Source organism: Pungitius pungitius, chromosome 13 (genome assembly GCF_949316345.1).
Source record: "Pungitius pungitius chromosome 13, fPunPun2.1, whole genome shotgun sequence".
In the NCBI taxonomy this organism is placed as follows: Eukaryota; Metazoa; Chordata; class Actinopteri; order Perciformes; family Gasterosteidae; genus Pungitius; species Pungitius pungitius.
In genome coordinates this window covers 5,974,323-5,999,130 of record NC_084912.1, presented here as the reverse complement: position 1 = coordinate 5,999,130, position 24,808 = coordinate 5,974,323, and the positions used below count along the sequence as shown (strand labels likewise).

Genomic DNA, 24,808 nt, shown 5'->3' with positions numbered 1-24,808 from the left:
GCAAAGCCTTGTGGGAACTGTAGGCGGTAACGACTTGCCGGGCCAGCATGGAAGACGCTACAGGAGACGAGAAAGTGAAACGTGGGACTATGTCGGACCCGGAGGATGACAGCTCATCGGATACCGATTTTGAACCCTCAAAACTCGGAACGAAAGAATAGTAAGCTTGGTCGCGTTAACGGTCGTCCTGTGATCCGCTTCTAACGTTAACTTGCGATCCCGATGGTTATTCATGCTAGGCTCCAAAGCTAGCGACATAGCTAACGTTAGTGGAGAAAGTTTAACTGACGCCGTTAACCGTTTCAAAACATGTTAGGACTTATTTCTAAATCGCTCGGAGCCCCCACTTATTCAGGAAATTAAGCTATATTTTGACATCTCCATCTTATAGTGTGGATCACAAAATGAAGTGATCTAAACAATGTTAATTTGAAAAGAAACATACTATGATAATATTTGATATACATTCACCTTTAAGCTACTTACCTCTTTTTTGTCCCACGCTTTTTCAGGTTCAGGTGCTCATAGTATTCATTAACTAACGTCGGTTGCCGGTGTCTCCTTTTCTGTAGTTGGGAAGATGCCTATCAAAAAGAACTGGATACATTCAAAGACATCGGAGATGTTGGTGAGATATGGTAATCCATATGAGTGATCAGTGCATTGCAATGCTGTCATGCCTGTCCATCGTCAAAATCAACACAGTATATCCACTGGTTATTACAATATGAGTGTGTTACATGTCACACTATGAAGAGTTTGTTAATGGGATATTATTGCTTTGTGACAGTAGTCGGCTTCCACACTGAAGCCTGTGTGTTTCCATCGTCTCGAAAGGTTTGGTGAGGAAAGCATGAGCCGTGTGCTGCGATGGATGGACAGAGCTAAGATCCCAGCAGAGGCTGCCATTTTGGACATTGGCACTGGAAATGGAGCCTTTCTAGTGAAACTGGTGTGAACAGAGTACATTTTTCATTATCAATCGTTTTTCCACAGGCACTTTTTGTGTCCCATCATTTTTTTTCATTTCATCATTTTCAACAAATCATTCAAATATAGCAGCATTTGTGCATTACTCTGGGTGACCGAGATTTGTAAGTTGAATTGATAAGCTTTACTCTTAATATGCTGTGTTTTTCTCTTTTTGTATCAAGGCTAAACACGGGCGCAGGAATCTGACTGGTATTGATTATTCTCTAGCCTCTGTAGAATTGGCCAGAAACGTTCTGCGGGCCGAGGACTTGACGGATATCACTGTAAAGGTCGGTTTGGTTTCTATTAGTCACAAAAACCATAACAACATCCAAACTTTTATGCCATGCACAAATCAGCCATTGATACCAAATGAATCTCCTCTTTTCCTATACACCAATAATACAACACAGCTTTCAGCATACTGGCAGCGACCTGGGAAGGTCAGAGGAAACTCTGCTGTGTTTACTATGTGGGAGAGTTGGCTAGGAGGAAGGCCCTGAAAGTGATGGAAGTCTGCCCACCATTCAAATTGAACTACTTGAAATTAATTGGCAGGATTTGAAATATCCTGTGACATATAGCTGCAAGAAAAACACGTTATAGATGCATGGTTGGTCTGCAGGGGCTGTGATGAGTGAGTTTTCCTCTCCTGTGTGTGATTTACAGTGTTATATATGTTATTTGCATAACACGCCGGTGTGTGCTTGGACAGAATGCCTTCTCCTGATGTCAGTATTTACCTCAGCTGGCAAGGCCTAGTGGGCGGGAGAGAGAGAGAGAGACATTTTTTTAATACTACAGAATGCCAAAATTAGTGTGAATGTGCTTGTGTGAATGGAGTCTGCAGGTTTTATAAGGGTAGGACAAAAAGCTCCTTCAACCGGTCTCACCATTTTAAAGTAATCACTTCAAGCCCTTTCTGCATTCACATTAGTCATGTCATCTTTTGTCCACTCAACATCAAAAAAAAAATCCGTTCTGCAGGCTCACGTAAAATTTAACTGATCGGTTGCAACATTTCTCTTTCTCTTCAGTGAAGCATTTGATCATCATAGGTCATACATTTTGTGACCCGTGGTTTATGAGTATGTGGCACTTGAGCTCTCCCCAGAGGTCTGGTGTTCTGCACTCTGTCCTAATAAAGGGTTCCTTTCACTGCTGGTATGGTAGGTCAGCCACCTCTGCAGAATGAAATGCTGTCACGTCGGTGGTTCTATAGTCAAACAGTGAGGTGTAACACATTTCGGGACCAAGCATGCGGCAGCATAACCTCCAGTAGGGGGTTATCACAGACAAACCTTAAGGGCTGACTTTTTTTGTGTGCTGTAGGAGGTGGATTTCTTAAACTGCCGCGGCGAGCTAAAGGGCTTCGACGTCTGCATCGACAAAGGCACGTTCGATGCAATAAGCTTGAACCCGGACAGCTCTAAGGAGGACAAAATACTCTACGTCCAAGTTCTAAAAGATGCTCTCCGGGACAAAGGATTCTTCGCTATCACTTCCTGTAACTGGACAAAAGAGCAGCTGCTGGACCGATTTCGTGAAGGTGAGGGGGAAAAACATGACGTTTTCATTGGTTGTCCAATCATTTATTTTTGATAGATTTTGTGTTGGATGTTGTTCATTTCTTGCTGCATCAGAATTTGTTATCAGGGCATGCAGCTATCCCACCGTCGTGTACAAGAAAGATTGACTCTTCGATAAACAAATCAACTAGTCAAATAATTATCGTGTAAAGCCAACCTTTAATCCAATACGTTAATTAAAATGAAGTCACTCCTTCTGCATTTGATTCTACCTTTTTACGATTCTCATGCCGTTCTTGGCTTAGAATTTTCCGGCTTCCTGCGGCAGTTTATTCATCCAAACATTTTGGTAAGCAATTGGTGCACTACACAAGGTTTTTCCCAAAATTGGTCCATGAAGCAAATTCTTAGGTCATTGATTTACATTCTGGTTAGCTACTTGGTAGTTTTGGCAAATAAATAGCTGCCCGGAAGGGAAAACGGAATAATATAAAACAGGTTTGCTTGCGATGTAAAATGTTTACTAAGCTCCTTTTTTGACCTCTCGTAGCGTTCTGAGCTGTTAGTCTTCGTCTCATGCTGCGAATTGGCACGCATATTCACCTGTGTCCGGGGGAGCACAGTCCTGCCAATGGTTTCACACTACTTCCCCCGATGTTCATGTAGTGGTAACCAAGATATTCAGCAATACTCCGATAAGGGAAAATGACTGGCTGTAATTTACAGTCATTTTACGGCTTTGCTTTTTTTTTTTTTTTTTTTTTTAAAGAATACATTTGATGTGTTTGCTAGAGCTCAGGGATAGACTATCTGTTTTGGTGCGACTGAATGTGAACCTGACTCATTGGTTTACAAGATAGCTCCACGGGGCTCATTTTTAAGTGAATATGTACAGTGGTGTAAATGCGTAGTGACGATGGGAAAACACTTTTTTTTGCCGTGGGACCCACGGTCAAAACACAGACACAGTTTCGCAACTGCTCCGGCACTTAGCCGTCCTGTTTTTATACTTCAGGCAACAACAGCCTTGTAAAGTCAGAATTTTGGCAAGATTCCATAAGCTGTCGCTCTGAGTGTACTCGCTCCGGAGAGCCTGCAGGGGGCCGAAGGGCTTTGAGAACCCATCTGTCACACTGACACGCCGTCTTTACAAGCCCCCAGGAAACGCAGCAGATGGTGGATGGATAGTTTTTGACTCGTAGTTCTCCTCATAACCCTCTGAAACCCGGTCAACAAGAAAAGCTTCCAGATAGCTGTGCTGAAGACGACATGGCCATGTTCTAATATGTTGTCTTTGTTGCCTCACAGGCTTTGAGTTTGTGGAGGAGTTGCCAACACCAAGCTTCCACTTTGGAGGCAAGAAGGGCAACACCGTGATAGCCCTCATCTTCAAACGAATGTTTTGATTCACCCCAAGGGTTCTTTTCCTTTCCTTGTTTTCTGTTTATCTCTGAAATTCATAATTACGGAAATATATTTTTATAACGCTGTATCCACTTTTACAAGATATGTGTAATGACGCCGGTGTGAAGTGTAGCAAATTTCCTTTGGAATAAATGTTGTTTTTGTTTTGTTCTTGTCATATTATCTTGCTTGACCCATGGTGCTATAGCAACCCGTATTACATAGAGAAGATGTACAATTGTATAATATTCCTGAGAGATGCATGTCCCTGAGTGTCTTGGCACTTTCAAAAGTAAACGTGTGCCCCTCGTGCACTCAATGAGACTTTTTTTTTATCTTTGACTTTACTTTTCTTAGGCTACTGGTAATAATTCAGCCCAGACGAAAACCCCGTGTGATATATAACCGATTCTGCATTCAATAATTTGCACTCAACATCTTTTCCCCCTCATCTATACATAATAGCATAGCACTTGCCTAGCATGGACCCCGTTGAGTCCTGACCCACATTTAAAAAAAACACCATTCTGTTTAACTGAAAAATACATTGGAGCTATCTTTCATGTCATGTGAATAATGGCCTGTTCCTAATTGGCTCAAATAAAAACAAGCAGAGCTTTGGTTCCCGACGAACATGAGTAAGAACTTTTGACATAGTGAATAAACAAGGGGCCGTACCTTCTGTGCGAGAGAAGCCTGTCCGCCATTCACTGACTCAATGGCATCATTAATTACTGTCAAACTCTTGACTCTTAATTGCAAGCCGGGCCAGTGGTCCAATGGAACCGTTGATGTTGAGGCACACTGTTGAGTAAACACACGCAAGCTTTATGAGAATTACCGTCTGGATTTTAACAAGGCCCTGGATATCCTGCCTCGGTGTGCATATTATAATCACATTTTCCCATGGAGCGACAGCTCCATTAGATATCCTCCACTTCATCCTTGTCAACACTCCCTCTCACTTGAACAAAGTGCCTCGTTAGAGGGATCTTTGAGTGTTTTTCTCAATGTGTAATTAGATTTTAATATGCAGTAAAGTTACAGTACCTCTTTGAATGTACTGCAACTTACTGCCTTGCACAGGTGCTGTTGCTGAGAAACCGACTACACCACAATCTTGTTTGTCTAAGAGTTTGTAGTTAATTATTCTATGAAACATTCCTAAGAGTAGATTGCTTTTAAAATCGGGCTTATTCGCATCCAAAAACTCAGCCTTGGTCATTTGGTTCATGACGAAAACATAGTAAGAGAAAATACAAATAAAAGTACTACATGTGAAACAGCTTATACAGTATGAAATATGTGTTTTGCCGTAATTTGAATTATGACAAATGTATACCCACCTATGCAAACCTTAGGTACTCAATACTAATGTGGTTGAAAAATGAGGTAGAGCTTACATAAAGTTCTGAGCTAAAACAAATCCAGTAAAAGCTAACTAGCTTTATGTTAAAGTGTCCAAATGAATCATACTACCAGTATTGCCGAGCACTGTTAAGTGAAATAAAACGTGGGTAGGGTTGAACTGAGCTGTGCAGTAATCATACCTCCGTCAGCACTGGCTTTTGGGTTGGCGCTCACGTCTGAAGCTCGACTTTTATTCCCCCCCCCCCCCCCCCCCCCCCATAATATAAACCCTTTAGGACGTCGATGCCCACTGGCTGCTCTACCAGCGTGAATGCCATGCTTCCATTGTAACCTCTCAAGTGGAACACTGCAAATATTTATGTTTTTTTTTTTCTCAATCCATCTCCAAGGAGACACGTTTGAAGTCATCCCAACCGGATTTTTGTGGATTGATTGAATTGAACCCTATTTAAAAGCATTTAAACCTTTTTACACAATAAACATTGTACACATGAACGACCAAAAGTCTTCGTTGGTTAATTATCCACGAGCTTTCCCATAGAACTGGGATGTAACAGCCTATTTCCTTAAAAGACAAGAATGAAAAACATAATACTAGAAAGTAGGAGAGCTGTTGTAAATACCTCAGGCAGCACCGTAGCGGAACATACCAACTCGGATGAGACGGGGGTGACTCATTTAAATAAAGCTTTTGCGCCTTGTCACAGCACAGCCTTAAACGATTCTTTATCGTCACTTCATAACACTGCTTTAATGACTAAAACGCACAGTAATACACTAACTGAAGTTGCTGAAAACGTTTACTAGCTGTCAACTATTCCCCCCCGCGCCCCCCCGCCCCCCTCCGGCCACATGGTTCGTCCCAACGCGCATATTGTTAGAAATCAATGCTGAAGGCTGAGAGCAGCAGTGGGCTCACAGCTGCTCGCAGTCCGGCTCAGTCCCGCACTGGCCACGCGCACCAGGCGGCTGCGAAAGAAACTTTAGTGAATCTTCCTGACTTTGGGCTTTGGTCGAAGATGACTTAACGTCGAGGGGAGTCTTTTGCTGGCCAGGTAATAACGAGTTTTGTCCGGATACAAAGGATCGTTATAACGGTGATGAGGCGTGCATCGTTGTGTTTTGTGTTGTTTTACGTTTTACGTCACTTTGGCCGCTCGTGATGGGGTTTGCAATGAAACACGTTAGGTGACAACATTGCTATGTTACTCTGGGCCATAAAACAGAAAACAGGACTGTCTTTGTTTTCGTTGAATTATTCCATTGAGTCTTTTTGATCTGGTTTAGGCACAGTGTAGTTATCGGCCCAAGTAACGCCAGCCCTCTTGTGTGGGTGTCACATTATCCCCTCCAGCTTAAGACAACAATTCTGGACAAAATCAGCTTTTTGCCGAGTTTACTACTGAGTCCCAGTTTGCTCGTCCAAGTCTGACCAACCTGTTGCTGCATTAATAGGCTGCACACATTAACAAAGCTATGTGAGCGAGAGCCCCCCCCCCCCTCTCTCCTCTCTCTCACACACACACACACACTTAAAAGAAAATCACTCATCCATGGTAATAAAGCCCAGGCTGGTGTTACATAGAGTACCTGTGGTGTAGGTGCAGAGGGGCAGTGTGGTTGCAGCTCATATTGACATATGGCTCCTTGCCACAACCTGTGAGGAGACATTGAGGGCAAGCGTGAGTGCTCTGAGCCATGAGGCTCCCTCTCCCTCGCCAATCTCCACCATGCATTTAGATGATGGTTTACTCCTGAGATTGTGATCCGTCATAGCTGACGTTTGCGCTTTTTCAGAGCATGTACCATGGTCCTTTATGCCGAGGAGGTTCAAAACAATGAGCCTCTTTGTTCCTCCTCAAATTTAGTGAAAGTCCCATTAATGCGTTTATGGTCCAGTGCTATGACACCAAATGCTGCGATACCAAATGCACGCTAGTACACATGTATGAAACTGAAAGTGAGCCCCCACGTGTTAATAAGATACTTCTAAGAACACAAGTGAAGTCAGTAATCTTTATGCGTGCGGATGTGTTAGTGTCTTTAACCACAGCAGAGAGTTCAAACTACTTCATTGCCTCGATTAGTGCAGCGACCCACAAAGCTTCTTATTTGTCAGTGTTTCCTTTTCTTTGTGGGTTAGGAAGTAGCTCTCTCGCTTATGTTCACCCTCCCTAATATTGCAGGGCAGTTGGTTTATGTTTGTGGACGCCATAAACACAATACCACGAAGAACTGGTTTGGTACGGCCGGGGGCCTCAATTGAATGTATCCATACGTTGTCCTCCACTAGGCTTCAACACAAAGTGAATTGCTTTTGACTTAAGAATCCTGCTCAAAACAGGGCGTTCAACAAATGCAAAGTGTAGCTCAAGTCGTAGGAAGTGAATTTCATCTCTGGTGTCTAATTACAAAGAGGATGTTGATACATGCCTCACAAACACAAGTTAGGATCAGAGAGTATTCCCGATCTGCCTTTTGGGAAGAACATGATGACGACCACACCTAGTTTTGATTTAACGTAAAATGCAACACTGCTGGAAGGAAGGGTCAAATTAACCTGTCTCACAGCGGCCTAAAGATTAGTGTCTTCAGGCCAATTGCACTCATCAGGTGACCTTGCTAATGTGTTTGTGTTATTGCTTTTAGGGTTACCTCCTGTTGATACTTGGAAAATCAGTTTTCCACAAAATCAATAATCAATAAAATGTGACTTCAAATTCATAATGCGCATTGGTTTGATGTTGGCATAAATCCACCGGCTATGCAGTACCCTTTGAGTAGTGTAAATATAGTCTAAAATCTAATATTTGAATGTGGAATTATTTGATGACCAACTGTATAAAAAAATCACTTTTTGCTTTAATGTTTCATGTGAAGCACAACTTTTATGCACTGGATTGTACTCGGCAGCAGGTCTGGCATTGTTGGTCTGCAGACTTGTTTTAGACGTACTATAGACATAATTTATGGATGCAATTAAGGCTGGTTGGGGATCGCCCCGCACTCCAGTGTGTGCTTAAGACGCGCACATTTGCAATGTCTTTGTGTTGCAGGCGAAGGGCCCTATTAGAGGTCCATTCTGTCCGCGGGCAGCTGTCTGCTGAGCGAGCCGCTGGTCCATTCTGTGTGTACAACTCTACCTCAGTCCACCCACACAAACACTGACAGCGTCGCACTTTTTCTCTTTTTTTTGAATTTCCCCACATTTCAATTTCACTTCTTTTTTTTTTCCCCCGTTGTTGCCAGCAAGGTGAAGGAAAAACCGTTTGCTGTTGCTGCGGCTCTCTTCCTTTCACTTGTTGTCCAGCCGGGGGCATTATGCAAAGCTCGAAGAAAGGGATTGCTGGCTATGCCCGTGTGTGCCTCCATGCTACTTTCCATTCATTTGAGAAGCTTCCCTTTCTTCTCTGCAATTTGCAATCATAACTGCTTCTGCTTCAGACACACTGATCCTCATAAGACCTGGCTTCAGCGAGTACTTTACTATTTCATGTTGTCAGTGCATACCTGTTTTTCTCCGTTTTGTATATTCCGTCCTAATGATAGACTCGTAGCTCTGGCGTCTCAATGCCCACAGGGCCTACGACCTGCAGCTGAAAAGAAGAGGGAGGCATTCTCGCATAGACCAGAGAAGCACTTCCCCAACCCCCAAAGACAGGCACCACACTCTACTTAGAGATGAAAAGCATTCTGGGACAAAATAGGAAGGCTCCCATCAACACAATCCATGGTGGTTTTCCTATTCATGCAATTAGTAGGGAAGCATCCTAAGTTAAAAGGAATATGCTGCTTTTTTTACCGAAGTAGTGATGAAATACCCTCTAGGTCTTAGTTTTGTCTGCATCTCTGTTCATTTTTTTTTCCTGAGCTGCTTTAGATTTGCCTCAAAGTGTCAACCCTCATAAAAGCTTCAAACTACATCACGTTCATGTTGAGGTTAGATTTTCTGTAGATCCGGTCTTGTGAAACAATCCCCCAACAGAATTAAAAGCTTTGGCCTTTGACACATCCATCCTGTATTTCCAGTCCTTGTTTTCTACGGTCCTGTACAAGTAATGGAACTTCATTAAGTCAACTTCAATGGCCTTTCATCATACAAAAGCTAGAAGTGAATGTGTAACATCCTCCAAAAGTGGGTTTTTTTGTGCAGCACAGGAAAGTGTCATGAAAATCTTGCTTGCAAGAATAAGGTTAATTATCGTGGCGACATTGTCACAGCTGTCGCCGGCTCTAGGCCTCTGTGGTCTTATTTGATGTCAGCAGTTGGGGTTGAGTCCCTCGGCATGCTCCTCATACACCTGCATGACACTCTAAACGTCTGCTCCAGGCCGAACACCAGCAATATTAAAAACCATGTATCTGCAGAATGTCAGGATGTAGGATCAGTGTATACATGTGTGTATATATGTATAGCAACAAAACAACAGACCTTCACTTGTCTTTCACATATTGAACCCATGCAACCCATGTGAGCTGAGCACCCTAATGAATGAATAGACCGGTTTGAATGCTACAAATATTTTTTCTTTTTTCTTCTCCTTTTTCTCCCGGCCCTTTCGCTCTTTCAACCTGCCCTTAACAACCCCCGTGCTACGTGAGCATGACACTACGTAACGCCAGTGATGTGGATTCATTAGTTGATTAGTAGCGACAATCTGTACAACATCAATTTCTTTCACAACGCAGGACTGGTCACCATTACAAAGCTGATCGGTTGCAGGGGATTGCTGGCAGCGCTGGAAGCTCGCATGTAATGTATCCCTCATGGATTAGGGCTCTGGTTAGTGTGCACAGAACAGAACAGGCACTCACGGATAATGGAAGAAAGCACAGGCGGAAAGGCTGGGATTGATGGGGTGGGGGTGGTGGGTGGGTAGTGTAATTAGTGGGGTACCTGATGTATGGAGAGTCGTGGCATGCAAGGGTCACCCCAGGGGGCAAGAGGCCCCATTGCTCCCTTTGCTCAAACCGAAACACCTGATCCTACGCCTGTCGAGCTTCTTAAGACACAGGGCCCGAATACATTTCAGGCTGCCTAACTAGTGACGCTGTGTTGTGTCTGCAGGTCGCATGTCACTGTGCTGCAGCTCGGCAAACAGGGCTTGTTCAAAAGTCCAGCTTCCTACAACAAACACACGAGGACTGATGGAGAAATGATGAGCTGTTCAAATTTTACTCCGCTGTCTGTTTGATGTCGGCCTCGTTCACGTCACTAGTTGTCACTGTTATCTTCTGTTTTGTATTTGGTTGCCACGGCTACCTATACAACTCATCGACACTGTACTACTTAGCAACGGTATTATGAAAAAGAAGTCCAAGAGAAACTAGCCCCCCAAGCAATATCTGCGGAACCTTCAACGGATTTCACCTCAGCACAATGGGTATGTTTCACGTTAGCCCCCCCCCCCGTCCTGCAGCTCTCATACGTGAGCTGGGGTGGGCGTTCCAATCCATTCCCTGGTTCACAAGAAAGCTTGCACACTATTTACTTGGGAGGGGGGGGGGGGGATTATGTTGGGGTGTAATGTGGGTTGCCAACGAGGCATTTCCTATGAACTCAACTGTGTCACAACGCTTGGTGGATATGACTTGCGTTCGTCTCGCTCGTATGTGGTAATAAAGTCAGTGTGCTCCACACCCAGATCAGCAGCCGCATGTGACCACAAGGGAAGAACAACCCCTGTAAAGGGAAGTCTGCTCGCATATTCGCATTTATTGTTGTGTGTCTTCATGCCAACTGAGCCAAACTGGACTTTCAGGTTTGACTTTTGTTGAGAATAGGGCTAAAAGTTTTAATCAGGTCTTTTGATCGTCTGCCTTTGTTTTCACAGCAGAGTTGTTATTTTAGGTAAAACACTCCCATTCCAATGTAAAAAAAAAAATGAGGCAAATGATTTCCTTGATCGCCAACAGGAACTTTAAATGTTGTATGCATGCGGCGGTCACTGTTATGTCACCAATCTGTAACAGGAGGCCTCATCCTGACTACTAACAAAGCTCAGCGTTTCACTGAATGAGCTCCTCCTTATTTATGCCCTCGTGAATATCCAGCGGTGTGGCGGCGTGTTGTTTTTGGCTAGTCTTTCTGTGCCGCTGGGTACTAGGGTGATGGCCAGAGGATTCAGTGGTATGTCTTGACCTCCCTGGCACCGTTTTTATGACCCCCATCTCATTAATCTCATTATATGAGAGAAGGGTGGCTGTGTGTTCCCCATGAATTAACAATACACACTTTCACAAAAGAATGGCTTTTACTTTCATTAGGGCGAGACGACAAAAAAACCTGACTATGCAAAACCTTTGATGTTTTCTTATCATGGTTCCAATGGCCATATCTAAAGCACAAAGCAAATGCCAAAGTCCAGCGTCTTGCAGCACAAGATGGGTTCTAGCAATAGAGGCCCGAATAGAGAAAACTCTTCAAATTTCAATTCATCACTAACACGTGACCGTCTCAAAATAGAAATAAAAAAAATCTGAAATTCACACAATGTGTTGCTCGTATCGAACATGCAGTGTAGGCTTGGTTCGGTCATCGTCGTTTATTCGTTGCTGTGAAATCAGTTGGTTTCTCTCGGCCACCGATCAAAGTCTTGACACCAGACGCGCTCGGCACAAGTATGCAGTACCCAGAGCCAATTGGTGATGGACACCAAACACCCAGTCACACAAACCTTAGGAGGGGCCCGGAGTGGGCTTCTATTCATCTGCCTGTACAAATCACCGCCTGGGCAAAGAGCCATATTATCCTAGCTGCCCTCTCTAGTGCCCTCCTGAGTCACTGGCTATTGTGAGCCAAGAGCTGCTGTCTGCACCCCAGCGTGCAGCAAGTCTGACTTAAATTACCAATAGATATCAGCCCAGTGAGGGCGTCAACCTCACGTTGCTGAACATAGAATGTTTTATTGGTCCGAACAACATCATGGTTTCTCTTTTGGGTTTACGGTGTTCTTCAGCTTAGTGCTAGTATCAAATGTAAAGTGACAAATACACGATAACAACGTGACATCTCAGTGGACTCGTATGATTTGGAGATGATGACAGGAATTCGTCTTACTCCAGATCCTGACTTACTGGGCCGCTATCCATCTTTAACTGCAAAAACCTGGTAGTTGTTTCAATTAAACCAACCTCAAGGGAGAAGTAGCACATCCAGCACGCATGTTTTATTCGACATCTTTATTTATTTAAATGATTTGTGTACGATTGTAACGAGTACTCGTAGGCGAGGTGTCCCGCAAACTGATCTCATCCTGGATTTTCTTCCGCGTGACCGCAACAGTGGGATGTAGCCAACTAAACGACTCACTTCAAGTAGTAAAAATATGATCTGATTAGTGGAGTCGCTGCAGCTCTCTCTCTCTCTCTCTCTCTCTCTTTCTCCATTAAGCTCTGGTTTCCCCATCACGGGAGTCGGTTCATTAGGTAAGCATGGCTCCAGTGTCGAATTCACACTCGATCTGCCCTCTCCCATGACCCCGCTTGCCAGTCCCTACACACACACGCACACACGCGCAGGTTAGCGTAGACGCATGCACAAACACACGCGCGCCTTCTCACCGAGGTCGAGGTACTTCTTTTGAGCGCCGGTGGAACTGGTCTCGCTTCAGTCAAACGGCACGCCGTGACAACCTTGACCTTCACGCTCATCAACACTGGCGCAGATCTTGCCATATCGCCGCTCCCCTTTTTTTGTTGTTGTTGTGTGTGTGTCAGTCCCAATCAGCTTTGCAATCTGCCAAACTGATTGAGAAGAACAATGGGCTCTCCCGGGACGCCCAACACCAGCTACTCTAGCGGAGGCCCAGTTGTGCTCTACTGACTCTCTGGGATAAATGGAGATAATGGAAGTCATATGCTAGCAGTTGGTTTGAGGCGGGCCTACGTAAAACCTTTTATAGTCCTCCCTTAGTCATGGGGCTGAAGGAGAGGAAGGGGATAGCGATTACACAGTATTAAGTAATAACACATGAATAAACTGGTTAAACAGTTTTTGTATCAAAGTTTGTAACAACAAATCTTTTTCTTTGAAGATGTGTCCTTTTTTTAGGGGGGGGGGGGTTGCACAAGTTACTGTCCCACAAAACTGATTCAACAGCAAGTGCACACTTGTCTTATCTAAAAGCAAGGTATAAAAGGGCAACCGCCCGTGCTTAACATGAAACCACATGTTACACAAGCAGGATAAGTCCGTGAGATCCATTTCTTCATGTGTCCGCAGGCCGAACGATGTCATTAGCCGCCAGTTGATTGGGAGTAGGATCTGAGCCACGCTGGTACTCTCTAATCGCATGCTGTCAGCGTGTTTGGTGGTTGGCTAACGAGGTCACCACAGCATTCCTCCTTTTTCTATATAAATCAAGCCGAACTGGACCTTCCCGTCACTTAGCGAGATCTTTCCCATGCGTCGAGCATCATACGAGAGACTAATTAGAGCCGATATGACAAGATGGAGCATGTGAACCATCTGCCTGTCATATAACTCCCAAGTGTTTTAAGAGTTTGTGTTGTCTCTCTCTCTCACAGCATGTTTAGATTCAGGTTCTGTTGACGAGCACAAATGCTGCCTTATTTACAGGGTTATGGAAACGGTTTGTCATATGGCAGCGTGTTTTGTTTGACAGAGACGGTAGTTTTATAGGCACTGAGCTATATGGAGAACTGTGTGGTTACGTTGCTGTAAGTGTACGGTTGGTTAAAATGCTGAATGGAAAAACCATGTCAGCTCTCTCCATTTCTCAACTTTGTCAGTAGTGAAATTCTGCAAAAAGTAGTAAAGTTATCTGGGTAGGAATTCCTGTTCTCCATACACAATAATAAGCAAAAGCATGTAAAAGTAGGGGTACTATGTTATTGTTTGTGTCGTCCGTCTGGTCTTAGCAGCATGTAAAACAGGAACTCCAGTTTGCAAGGGCAGTACTGGATTGTGCATACTAATAGGAATCCATATGAGCTGTTTATCAGAATGTTATCTTCAGTAAATATTGCAGTACTCGGTTGAAGTATGAAAGCCACTGCTCGTCTTGTCCCTCGGGCTGACACACGCTCAACAAGGTTGCTTTTCTTCCGTCCAACTTTAATACCAGCGGGAAGCAGTTGGGCAAAGTTGAAATTGCACGTGTTGCAATGCTCTCTCTGTTGTGTTCTGGAGATGCACCCACTTTCAGTCGAATGCTAATTCCTTCTCTTCCCTTTTTCTGTCAACACAGGGATCGGCTTGACGTGTGTTGAGACGCTCTCCTTGCCTCCGTCACACCACTTAGGAGCTCGCTCTGCAGATGGGAGGTCGCTCAGCGGCGGCCTGCTTCTCCCAAATGCCCCGTCTCGCCTGCACCCTCGTCTGAGATGGCCGCCTGTGGCCTTCTCCCTGATCCCAGCACACTGGAGCAGACCTGCGCGTTACCATGGTGATCATTTTCTTGAAAACACTGGAAAAGAAGAAGGGTGTCGATGATGTGAGGTCCAACAACACCGAGAGACGGCCGGTAAGAGGAAACTCAACCTTTTTGGGGGAATTTAACCGCAAAGCAAACCAGTTGTGGCCCGGGAAAGAGCTACAAAGAGTCTTTACGGGAAATACTGTCTTAACCACGTGTTTCACACGGCAAAGTAAATGGGCGACACCGATTATATTCCATCAGTACGTGACGAGGACGCATTTACTCACCTTAAGGCTACACAGTGCACCAGAATGATAATTCTGTGTTGGCTATTTATATTTAATAACACTTTTAGGACAGTCGGACCCACTGCATGTAACATGTGGCATCTCACAAGTCTTTTTGAATGGGGATGTTAGCTAGGTGTGTCAGTTAACATGTCAATTTGACCGTCTTGGAAGGCAAATGATTTTGCTTATTTAAATTGTTGTGACTTAAAATGCAGCAGACCTTCAGACGGGAGAAGTTAACGCAAAAGCCCGAAGATGATCAGATGATTTCCTTTTTTATATGCACCGTTGGTACGAAAAGTCCAGGTGGTCATTATCAGCATGCAGGTCAACAGGCCTGGTATCTACATCTAATGTAGCGCTTCGCTTCAAACTATCCATTCAGCCATCTGTGGACGTCTGAGCTCATTCGTCCGTTTGCTCGCTCGTGACTGACGGCTCGTGACCAGACAGTTGAGGGTTTGAACGTAGACGGAGCGGTAATTCAAGAGCTTTGCCTTTTGCAACATCAGCGCCCGCCTCACAGCAACTTGTCCTGTAAAACGCCTGCATCGCTGCAAACCGCCCTGTCGCTCTCAAGCTCCATTTCACCCTCAGTCCTAAACAAGGCCGCGAGATTCTTAAACACCTTGTGTTGGAGCAGTGACTTCCAAAACAGGAGCCTTTATTGTGGATTCTACGCTTTGTATAATGGAACACATCTTTTTTTTGTTTTGGTAATGACTTCATTAGTGAATTGGTAAATAAATGTGTTTAAACATTAAACATGGAGACTCTTAATGACACCTGAAGTAACCTAGTATAAGGTAATGTTACATTGACTGTACTGTTGAGCTCGGTAGATTCATTTGCAGCATTGGGTATTTTAATCTGCATAGCATTGCATCATGGTCTCATTATAGTTTTTAAAATCCTAAACTGCAAGGTAACTTATAATAGGTGTGCAATAAATGCAGTGAAGTAAAATCTGCAACGCTGCCCTTTTTTTCAATAGGAAAATGTTTGAATGTTTGCCTGTCCTCCACAGCCTAAGTTCCACAGCATGAGCAAAGGGACCACCCTCCTCTCCCGTGGAACCGTGGGTGGGTGATCTCTGTTTATGTCTCTCTGCGTGTCTTTCCTTCTTTTGCAAATGCATTCACCAAAGATCTAGACAGTATCCGTGGGTGGTGGGGTCCTTTTGTCTTCACATGATTTCACCAATGTAACAGCAGAATAAATTGCACCTCTAACCCCTTGTTAAATTGAACCATCAAAGTCACCCACCTCCACTATACCCGTCTCTGCTACTGTTACACTTCTCCCTTTTTCTTTTAAACCCCCTTCCCCCCCCCCTCCCCTCATGATCATGGTGCACCTGCCTCCACACAACGTTGCACACAACTCTCATGGGAGTGTCTATAATTGAATATGCTGTTGCCTATGTCAACGTTTTCCCCTTTCGCTCTGTTTGTGTTGCATTAATGTGTTAAAAAACATGCTACTGCCGATCGACACCCCCGCTATCCTGTTAGTGTTGACATAGATACTGTCCGGGATGTCTTGTGAGTTCAACACTTTGTATCTTGCTTTCAAAGGATGCCCTTTTGAAGTTCATCCCCTTTCTCTCTTTGTCAAGACATTCCTGTCAGGTCGTCACTGCCGCCCCCGTACATTGTTTGTCCGCCCAAAACAATGATTTCCGTCCACAAGTCTGTGCGAGAGCGTGCCAAAAGTAGAGAAAAGCATCGAGAAAGGACGGGAATTTGGATCAGCAAGGGGCCCTTTTTGCCAAAAGCTTCAATAGATTCACGACATGACCACATGGCACTTTACTGTAGGTGTATTATCTCCCACAGCTTTGTGATAGACTCTTTTGTGCAGATGGGGAAATAGCTGGCAAGTCATGCGGCTTTGCAAAGCTTATTTTGCTAACAACTGGACTAGTGGGAGTCACTTACCAACTGGTTCTCGGGCTGATTTTCCTTTTCGTAATATGTAGATCAAGTTTTTGGAATCGGCTGTTTTTAGTTTCAGGCTTTAGGTAGTCATCTCCATCTTATCCCTCAGCAACATTTCCCTCTTGCCTTAACCTCACTTCTGTTTGTCTTGAGCCTTTGGCGTCCACGTGGTTGAGCATTAAATGTTCCTTCCTGACTTTTCATTTGAGCTAGAATTAATCTCGCCGAGGTCAACGTGCTGAAAGGTCTGCTTTGTCACATACAAAAAGGATCAATGAGAATGAATTTGTGTGTTTTTAAATATTGCAGAGGCAGATAGGTGGCTGGACCTGGGGCAAAGCTGTGCCATCCAGCAGAGAGCTCCCTGCCAGCCCGGTGCCAGTCTGGAGAGCCTGTGGGGTGCGATGCCCGAGCCGGGGGGCTGGCACTGGGCCAAGGAGCCGGGCAGCGCCACGGCAATCACCAGCCTGATAAGAGACCTGAGCCTAGGCAACGGCCGCACGACCACCCCCGGCTGCCCCGCCACGCCCACCACTGCCGAACGCACCACTACTGCCACCTGCCAAGCTCCCGCGGCACCCCCGAGCAAACGCCAGTGCCGCTCCCTGTCGTTCTCCGATGAGCTCGCCGGCTTCCGGTCGCCCTGGAGGCCCCAAGGCTCCCGGGTGTGGACGACGGTGGAGAAGCGACGGTGCCACAGCGGGGGGAGCGTTCGGGGAGCGGCGGGTTTCTCCAGCGGCCACCGGCCCGCCGTGCAGCGCAGCTCCAGCTTCAGCCTGCCCTCGCGCTCCAGCGTGCCCTCTGACGGAGCCGCGGAGCTGCCATTCTTCCACCAGCGGCTGCCCCTGCGCCCTCAATTCACTGCCTCGCCAGTCTCGCCGACGTCTCCGTCCTCACACCATCACCACCACCACCACCACCCCCCCCGCCATCCCCACTTCCTCAGGCCCCTCTCGCTCTCCCATGAGCAGATCAGCCTGCCGGAGCTTCAGCGGGAGGAGGAGGAGGAGGAGGAGGAGGGGGAGGAGGCCGAGGCCAGCTCTCCGGACTCCACCCCTGAATTGGGGAGGCGAGCCGGCCCGAGAGCCAGGGCCGTGGGGCGTCTGTCTCGGAGCAAGTCCCAGCCCTGCGTGCTGAACGACAAGAAGATGGCCATGAAGCGCCCGAGACCAGAAGATGCCCAGGAGCCGCGGCCCTCCCTGGACCTGGCGAAGATGAATCAGGTTGGTTGGAAACGTCAAACACACAGCGGTCGACGTGCACAGACAAGCACACAAACTCGCGGAACAGTTTGGAAGCGTGTAGTTACAAATTTGACTATCCCTCAAATGCAGTGATTACATCAACACGGTCCTTTAGTGTTTTACGCTTTTAACACACGGACACGCGCCTTTTTGTTCTGAGGCCGGAGGGGAGAGATCAACAAAAAACGGGTCTCTAGGTCTCTCTCTCTCTGTCTCTCTCCCCTTTCCTCTGTGCGTGTGTGAAACTGATCAGCAACTGGACTAAATCAAGTCGGATTAAGTTTTCTGGGTCGTCGGTCCGAAGCTTCGGGGGCTAAGTGAAATCAGGCCTCCCCGACTGGCGGTGTCACGGAAGAAGAATTCCTCATGTTTGGTCACGCTGCCTGGCGCCAGGCTCTGGCTCTCGGGTTCATCATTTCATTTACTCTGTTGGGTAAACAGCCCGTCCGATGGTTGGACCCCTCAGCCATCATTTTTAAGTCCTCTTTACTCTTCTTTACTTCTGCCCTGCATTCCCATCGTTCATTCCCAGTACTGCTTCTCTCATTTCATAAATGAGATATTTGGAGGAGTTATAAATTGCTCTCCCCAAGACAAGAGATTGTTTGTTCTCTCGTAAGGTCAGAGGAAGCAGTGGAGCAGCCACAGGGTAAAAATGACCCTGGACCAACCAAAACCCTAAAATGGAACCGTTACTGTTTTGATGCTTGGCAGTGCTCGGTTTGTTTTTAACAGAGCCCTGAAAGATCTGGATTCTTTACATCCGGTCTCATCCTTTGAATACTTTTGACATTCTACATAAAGCTTTTAGCAACAACTGGAGGCGTTGACACCAAATCCAGCGTGCACTCGGATCCCTGAGTATCTCTCCTCGGCTCCACGTATCTCTCATGCACATACAGATAAAAACCTTCCTTCAGCTCCCCTCCTGTCACGGAAATATGTGTATTTTCCGGTTTCTCCTAACAGAAAGTACCATCAATTTATCCCCCTACCCCTCCCTTCCTCTTCCCGGAGATTTCTGTTCCCAGCCATTCACCCTCAGGACCTAGCCAGGGTTGGATCAACAAGGCTTCGGTAATGAAGCCTAGCGAGCATGTTTCCTCCAGTCATGCCAATTGCTAAGAGGGGAAAGTCACAGATGTATGCACAGATACACACACACACACACACACACACACACACACACACACACACAGAGTCCGTTTTACGTTAAACTGCAGCTCCAGCAGTCAACGGAGGCATCGTTTCTCGCCTTTCTCGACTTAGATTGCACGTACTTGAAAGGTTAAGAAGAGTTGGGTTGGATGCATTATTTCCATATCTACTGTTTTGCTTAATGTTGTGTTTGCAAGCTGAAGCACTTGTTGAAGATGCTCGTCGTTCTCTCACAGGTTGAGGAAGCTAATATCTAAGGGAAAGCTCTAGTCACTAGAGTCTAGTGGATGGCAAACTGTCTAGAAAAGGGAAATCCTGATGTGCAGACGCTGTGCTGGCTCCAGAATGTGTCTGTTAAGGCCTCGGGCAGCAGCTGGTGCGTGATTGTAACTGCAGCTATCTGTCAGAATTTAAATCACATGTCTGGTGTTAGACTTGTGTTTAATTACAGCTGTTTTGGGTCAAACTGGATGAGTGAACTGAAGACTGAAAGCCAGTGTACTTTAAGTGTCACGATTTCTGCTTTTCCCACACACCCTTTCTCTCCCTTTCAACCTTTTCATCGCACCATTCGACACTCCTCAAACTGACAAAGGCATTCCGCTGCAATTGAAGCATTTCACAGACCCAAGGAAAAATGAAAATAAAATCTCGCCATTGCATTTTCATGTACCATTTACTTACCACCTTACCTCCTTATGAAGTGAAGTGGCACCATACTTTAGCTAGTTCATAAGCGTGTGTGTGTGAGAGGGGGGTGTTGGGGTGGGTGTTGTCAGTGGGACTTGGTGTAATCTGGCCCTCTAGATTCCAAAACACGCCAATGAAGGCGGTGGGGATTCTGGGGACGCACCTCGACTCCTCGACACGGAGTTACGTGCGACCGCCCCCCAAAAATACCGCGTGTGCTCACTCTCCGGACTGCCTTTTCACCTTGTTGTTTCCTCTGTGTAGCGGGTGGTGCGAGTTGTCAGGGGGGGGGGGGGGGGAGATGAATGTTATCTGTTGATTGTAGGTCACTTTGCAGAATGTTGGTGGAGCTCAACAAACTGCTTTTGAGGAAATTGCCTCCTTATAAATTTTAAAGACAAATTACAGGCTGCCGTCGGCCTAGCGGTGTTATGTGCAGTATGGGTGGTAAAATGGGGGGGGGGGGGGGGGGGAGTGTGAGCCTGTGCATTCTGGTAAGAAATGACCCGGGTGAAGAAAGGGAGTATTATTTCTGCAGGGAAGCTGGCAGACAAACTCCTTGCCCTTTTTTTCTCCTTTCTATTAATATCTTCTCTGTGGCCCAAGTTGGATCTCCATCTTTCTCCATTCCTGGGAGAGCACACGTGGGGATCACAGCTGAGCGGCAAGCCCCGCCGGGGGCCTGAGGACACCTCGGTGGGCGTCTTTTCGGTGCGGCGCTAAAGGCTAAAGGCAGGATGCTACATGTCCCAGAGGTGCTCAGTGTGCAATGTTCAGTCTTTGATTCATCCAAACAAATTCATCTTAGATTTTTTTTTCCTCAAGTAGCCTTTGAAACACTGTCGGGTTTATTCACATTAAACCCAACTTCCTCTTATATTCACCTAGCCGCCATGTGCTCTCTGTGCAGTACAGTGAACGCGGGACACATGCAAATGACCAAACAAAGGGGGACACAGACAGCAACACGGATAATTGATGCAAGAGTGTGCGAGTATGTAGTCTGGTTGTCAGGAATGAGTTAAGTTCTCCTCTCTTTGCCTGCACCTCTGCCCTCGCCATTGTTTTATAGTTGTTTGCTGCTGGAGGTCTTGTTTCCATGTCTCCTTAGGAGCCGTTTGTGGCTGGTTGTTGTTACTCTGACCCTGACAAATGCAAGTAAACATGTGTTTTTTTTTTTCTTCTTTCTTTCTTTGCATGTTTGTGTGCACATCTCTGCGTGTATGTGTTTATTTGTGAGTGTATCTCAAGTTCACAGCCGGCCCGTTTACCTAAGTGCTTTGCAGGGTGTTGTTTGTTCAAATCATCAGGAGGATATGGCCAGCCTCTTGGCTTTTGCTTGTGCTTCTCCCACAACAGCTGCCTCTCAGTGCCCATGTTGTTGGTTGGGTTGACTTTGCTTTAACATAAATAATAAATATCAGTTATGTATATTAAAGAGTTTTATTTGTATGAACTTTAGTTGTAAAATAGTGGCTTACTTTAAAAGTTATGAACCCGGAAACCTTAAGATTTTTTATTGGCAGTTTACAACATCAGAGAACATTTTCAGCTTCCTCTTCTTTAAGAAAACCACACCATGAGTCTGCTCACAGGATGTTTGCCTCAAAAAAAGTATTTTTCCCAATAAGATAAATGCAGTGTGCTAAAATAACCAGACTGTCGTCTAATGAATGCAAGACTGGATGCTTTTCTGATTTCTAATTTGACATAACCTTCTGCCTAGAAAACAATATATATTTGCACATACAAATGAATGCAAACGGAATGTAACACTATATACTTTGTTTGGACAGCTGCAGCATGTAGAAAAGGTAAAAACAAGAAGTATGTGATTTGGACCGCGATCTTGCTCTTCTTCTCCTGCATGTTTAGCGTGTTTGCTGCCCCTAGTGGTCAACACATGTCTCACATCTTTGCCAAATCACATGGAACTGAACACTTACTGAGTTTGGGCCCGTGACTTTAACTTTAGTTTAACTAATTTTAAGAATTACAACCTTAAAATACAAATGATGTAGTCATAAAATGATTGAGAAAGTAACCGGCTCAAGTGCCTGCTACGGCAGCTACTTATGCGCGAGACACATCGTCATAAAGCTTGAGCCTAAATGTGAGTGAGTCCATATGGGTGGGGGTTCTGCTCAAGTGAAAGGAGGAAAAACACCCAGTCAAAGCTGGGTACAAAGCAGAAACCCACCCCTGCCCCGCCAAACCTCCCACCACACCAAGTGGGTTTTATGGAAAGCATATTGTGGAGAAGCTGCCCCCCCCCCTCCCCCCACACTCCCTCCTTCCTACCTTCCTCTCGTCTGCTCCTCTGCTGTGATGATTAGTAGTGTGTAATACCGGGGGTTAAACCGAGAGAGCGAGGGCTCAGAAATCCCCCTTCTCCAGTGCAGTTGGGTAGCGGCGAAAGCCCAAAAGGCCTCGTACTCCTCTCATGAGCACTTTAAGTATTTGCAGATGAGGTATCGCACGGTTGAGCAGCTTACATGTAAAGTTAATCCGGCAAAAGTGAGCCAACCTTCAAACTGCCAAAATCCTGTGTCATAGATTTTCTTTCTCTTTTTTTTTTTTTTTTGGGACCATACTAAATCAGCGCGGGTCAAAGAATGAGCTAAAAAGAACTAAAGTGAGACTTAAGAAAGGGAGACTCCCAGCTCATTGTAACAGGAAAAGCAATGTCCCGACACACGGAGGAACATTAGAGGTGTCCGTCATGTAAACCGACGCTCTATAGAGAAAACCTCATCTCTATTCACCTCCATGCCTCAAACATCTGCTGCTGGGGCACTGCAGAGATCATTAACCCTTTCACTGCGCCGCACGCCCGCCTCTCTTTGTTGCACACAGGAATTTCAGGGTGGAAAGACAGCATGGAAGACAACCTCAGGGAATTAAACCTCCCCGGGGTCAAGTAAAAAAAAAAAAAAAACGCAGGCAGTTGTTCACATATAGATCAAGATAGAACATGATAGCCTAACCACTGAGTTTCGGTTCCCAGTGTTTTACGCAAATATAAATAAGTTTGAAACAAGATCATTTTGTAGTTTGCAACTCATCTGTTATTTTTTCCGAAAGTCAGAAGGGTTTTTGGTGTATATTCTTCAGAGGCTCGTGTGTCTAGTGGTGTGTCTCGTCATGTGCCCGCGCGGTCACATGATGCCACGCGGAGTGACGAAAAGGGAACGCCAGCTCTCGGCTTCAAACCCGAAATCTCAACTTTTCCGACCGAAAAATCCTGGAAAACCCTGAGCTGACGAACCCACACTAGAATGTGAGCACACAGACAAACTGCCCCCCCCCTCTTGTCTCCTCCACATACAGAAACGCCAGACTTTCCAGAGCTTGAGCTGCCCCGGATTCTCCGACAGCGTTGGCGGCGGCGGCGGCTGGCCGGGCCCGCCCCCTCCCTCCTCCCACCAACCCGATTCAGACTTCACTGCCGCGGCGTCCGAGGCGGGGCCGCAGTCGCGGAGAGGAGCGGCGGGGGACGACGGGGAGGAGGACTCTTCCTTCGAGGAGCTGGACAGCGACTCGGCCTGCAGCGTGGACTCGCGGCCCTGCACCCCCGAGGGCACCGCGGGGGGCAAGGGCGCCCTCTGGAAGGGCGGGACGCGGAGGGACATTTTCCAGCTCGGGGGAGAGCTCGATCTCGATCAGATTGAGAGGAACTGAACTGAACTGTTTTTTGTTTTTTTTACTGAAGATTTAAAGATTTAGTCTGGACTGTTGTAGAAAGTTATTAGACATGGTTAATGTACCAAGTGTTGGCTGTTATGAAGAGGGAAAGTGACAGAGGACCCAGTACGGTGTAAACGGTTGCCTTCTTGATGACACATTTGCCTTGAACATTTGTACAGTTTCAATCAAAAAGCAGTGACTTAAAAAAAAAAAAAATTGGGTTTTCAGCTTAACTCAGGAGTGGGGAAGTAAGGGTTAGACTTAAGAGGGAAAAAAAAAAAAAATCACAGCCCCCACTTTCTTTCCAACCTGATGACCTTTCCAAAGTTGGCTAACCTGTAGCAGTAGCTAAGCTCGCCTATTTTTTTTTTTAAACGAAGACGTATCTTCTCACAGACTTACCCTCGACCGTCCTCTTTGTCTTTTGTGCACACGTGAAAAACCTGATCTTTTTGCTGAATGTAGGCTCAATAAGCTTTACGTGGCGTTCGGAAAACGACAGTGCCTTCCCGATGTTTGCTCTAGCGGTTCTCTAGCCTCAATCGAAGCCACCTTTTCTGACCCTTTTTATTTGGTAGTTCCTTTAATATGCAAATTGTAAAGTTTTCAGTTCTAATATCAATGTATATTTTTCTAAGTAACTGTATGTGTGAGTTGTTTGTGAAGGAGAAAGAACACGAGGCCTTTACTCTAACAGAGTGAAATAAATGTACAACCTGCACGTTATGTCTGGTTTAATTTCAGCTCGTTAATGGAAAACTTTCTACCATGACAGATTTAACTTTGACAGATCAAAATGTTTCCAGATATCCTTTAGGAGTTGTGCCCACCTCCTGCTTCACATTGCAGACTGAATCTCACTCAAACACGATCATTGTTTTCACATTGTTGATGGATGCGTTTTTGATGCCCTTTTATTTTTAGTAACTTACTTACCCTTGATGACGACAGCGAGTTTAAGTAAACATCATGTGATGCCCTATTGTTGCCCACCAGACCCGCGCAACATGGCAGGAAGTCTAGACATGGAGTATCCCTGGCCTGCAGCCCAGCAGTGACCGGAGGAAGCGATGTCTAGAGAAACTGCGAGACTGGCAGACTGAAAGAAAAGGGTGTCTTAAGTCTGTCCAAGTCTAAAAA

The 24,808-nt window shown here is 45.7% G+C and overlaps 2 protein-coding genes across 3 annotated transcripts; both read left to right on the top strand.

Moving 5' to 3' along the window:
- The first annotated feature begins 32 nt into the window (after window positions 1-32).
- On the top strand, window positions 33-5,514 carry eef1akmt2 (EEF1A lysine methyltransferase 2). Its single transcript, XM_037465438.2, has 6 exons — window positions 33-160; window positions 573-638; window positions 838-952; window positions 1,155-1,262; window positions 2,305-2,521; window positions 3,810-5,514. The coding sequence occupies exons 1-6, from the start codon at window positions 48-50 to the stop codon at window positions 3,905-3,907; spliced, it is 717 nt and encodes a 238-aa protein (XP_037321335.2). The 5' UTR covers window positions 33-47; the 3' UTR covers window positions 3,908-5,514.
- A 664-nt stretch (window positions 5,515-6,178) lies between these two features.
- On the top strand, window positions 6,179-24,389 carry LOC119214515 (protein FAM53B-like). 2 transcript variants are annotated; one of them, XM_037466319.2, is made up of 5 exons: window positions 6,179-6,331; window positions 14,489-14,764; window positions 15,977-16,031; window positions 17,199-18,112; window positions 23,312-24,389. In XM_037466319.2, the coding sequence occupies exons 2-5, from the start codon at window positions 14,684-14,686 to the stop codon at window positions 23,660-23,662; spliced, it is 1,401 nt and encodes a 466-aa protein (XP_037322216.2). In that variant the 5' UTR covers window positions 6,179-6,331; window positions 14,489-14,683; the 3' UTR covers window positions 23,663-24,389. The 2 variants fall into 2 exon arrangements, with proteins under 2 accessions (XP_037322216.2, XP_037322217.2); XM_037466320.2 differs by lacking the exon at window positions 15,977-16,031.
- Window positions 24,390-24,808: the final 419 nt, after the last annotated feature.

Excerpts from the sequence above, each read along its gene's own strand:
- LOC119214515 (XM_037466319.2), top strand. The coding sequence starts at position 14,684 with ATGGTGATCATTTTCTTGAAAACACTGGAAAAGAAGAAGGGTGTCGAT. Across the intron at positions 16,032-17,198 it reads CCTCTCCCGTGGAACCGTGG|AGGCAGATAGGTGGCTGGAC; the intron begins GTGGGTGATCTC and ends TAAATATTGCAG. Across the intron at positions 18,113-23,311 it reads ACCTGGCGAAGATGAATCAG|AAACGCCAGACTTTCCAGAG; the intron begins GTTGGTTGGAAA and ends CTCCACATACAG.
- eef1akmt2 (XM_037465438.2), top strand. The coding sequence starts at position 48 with ATGGAAGACGCTACAGGAGACGAGAAAGTGAAACGTGGGACTATGTCG. Across the intron at positions 161-572 it reads AAACTCGGAACGAAAGAATA|TTGGGAAGATGCCTATCAAA; the intron begins GTAAGCTTGGTC and ends CCTTTTCTGTAG. Across the intron at positions 639-837 it reads GGAGATGTTGGTGAGATATG|GTTTGGTGAGGAAAGCATGA; the intron begins GTAATCCATATG and ends TCGTCTCGAAAG.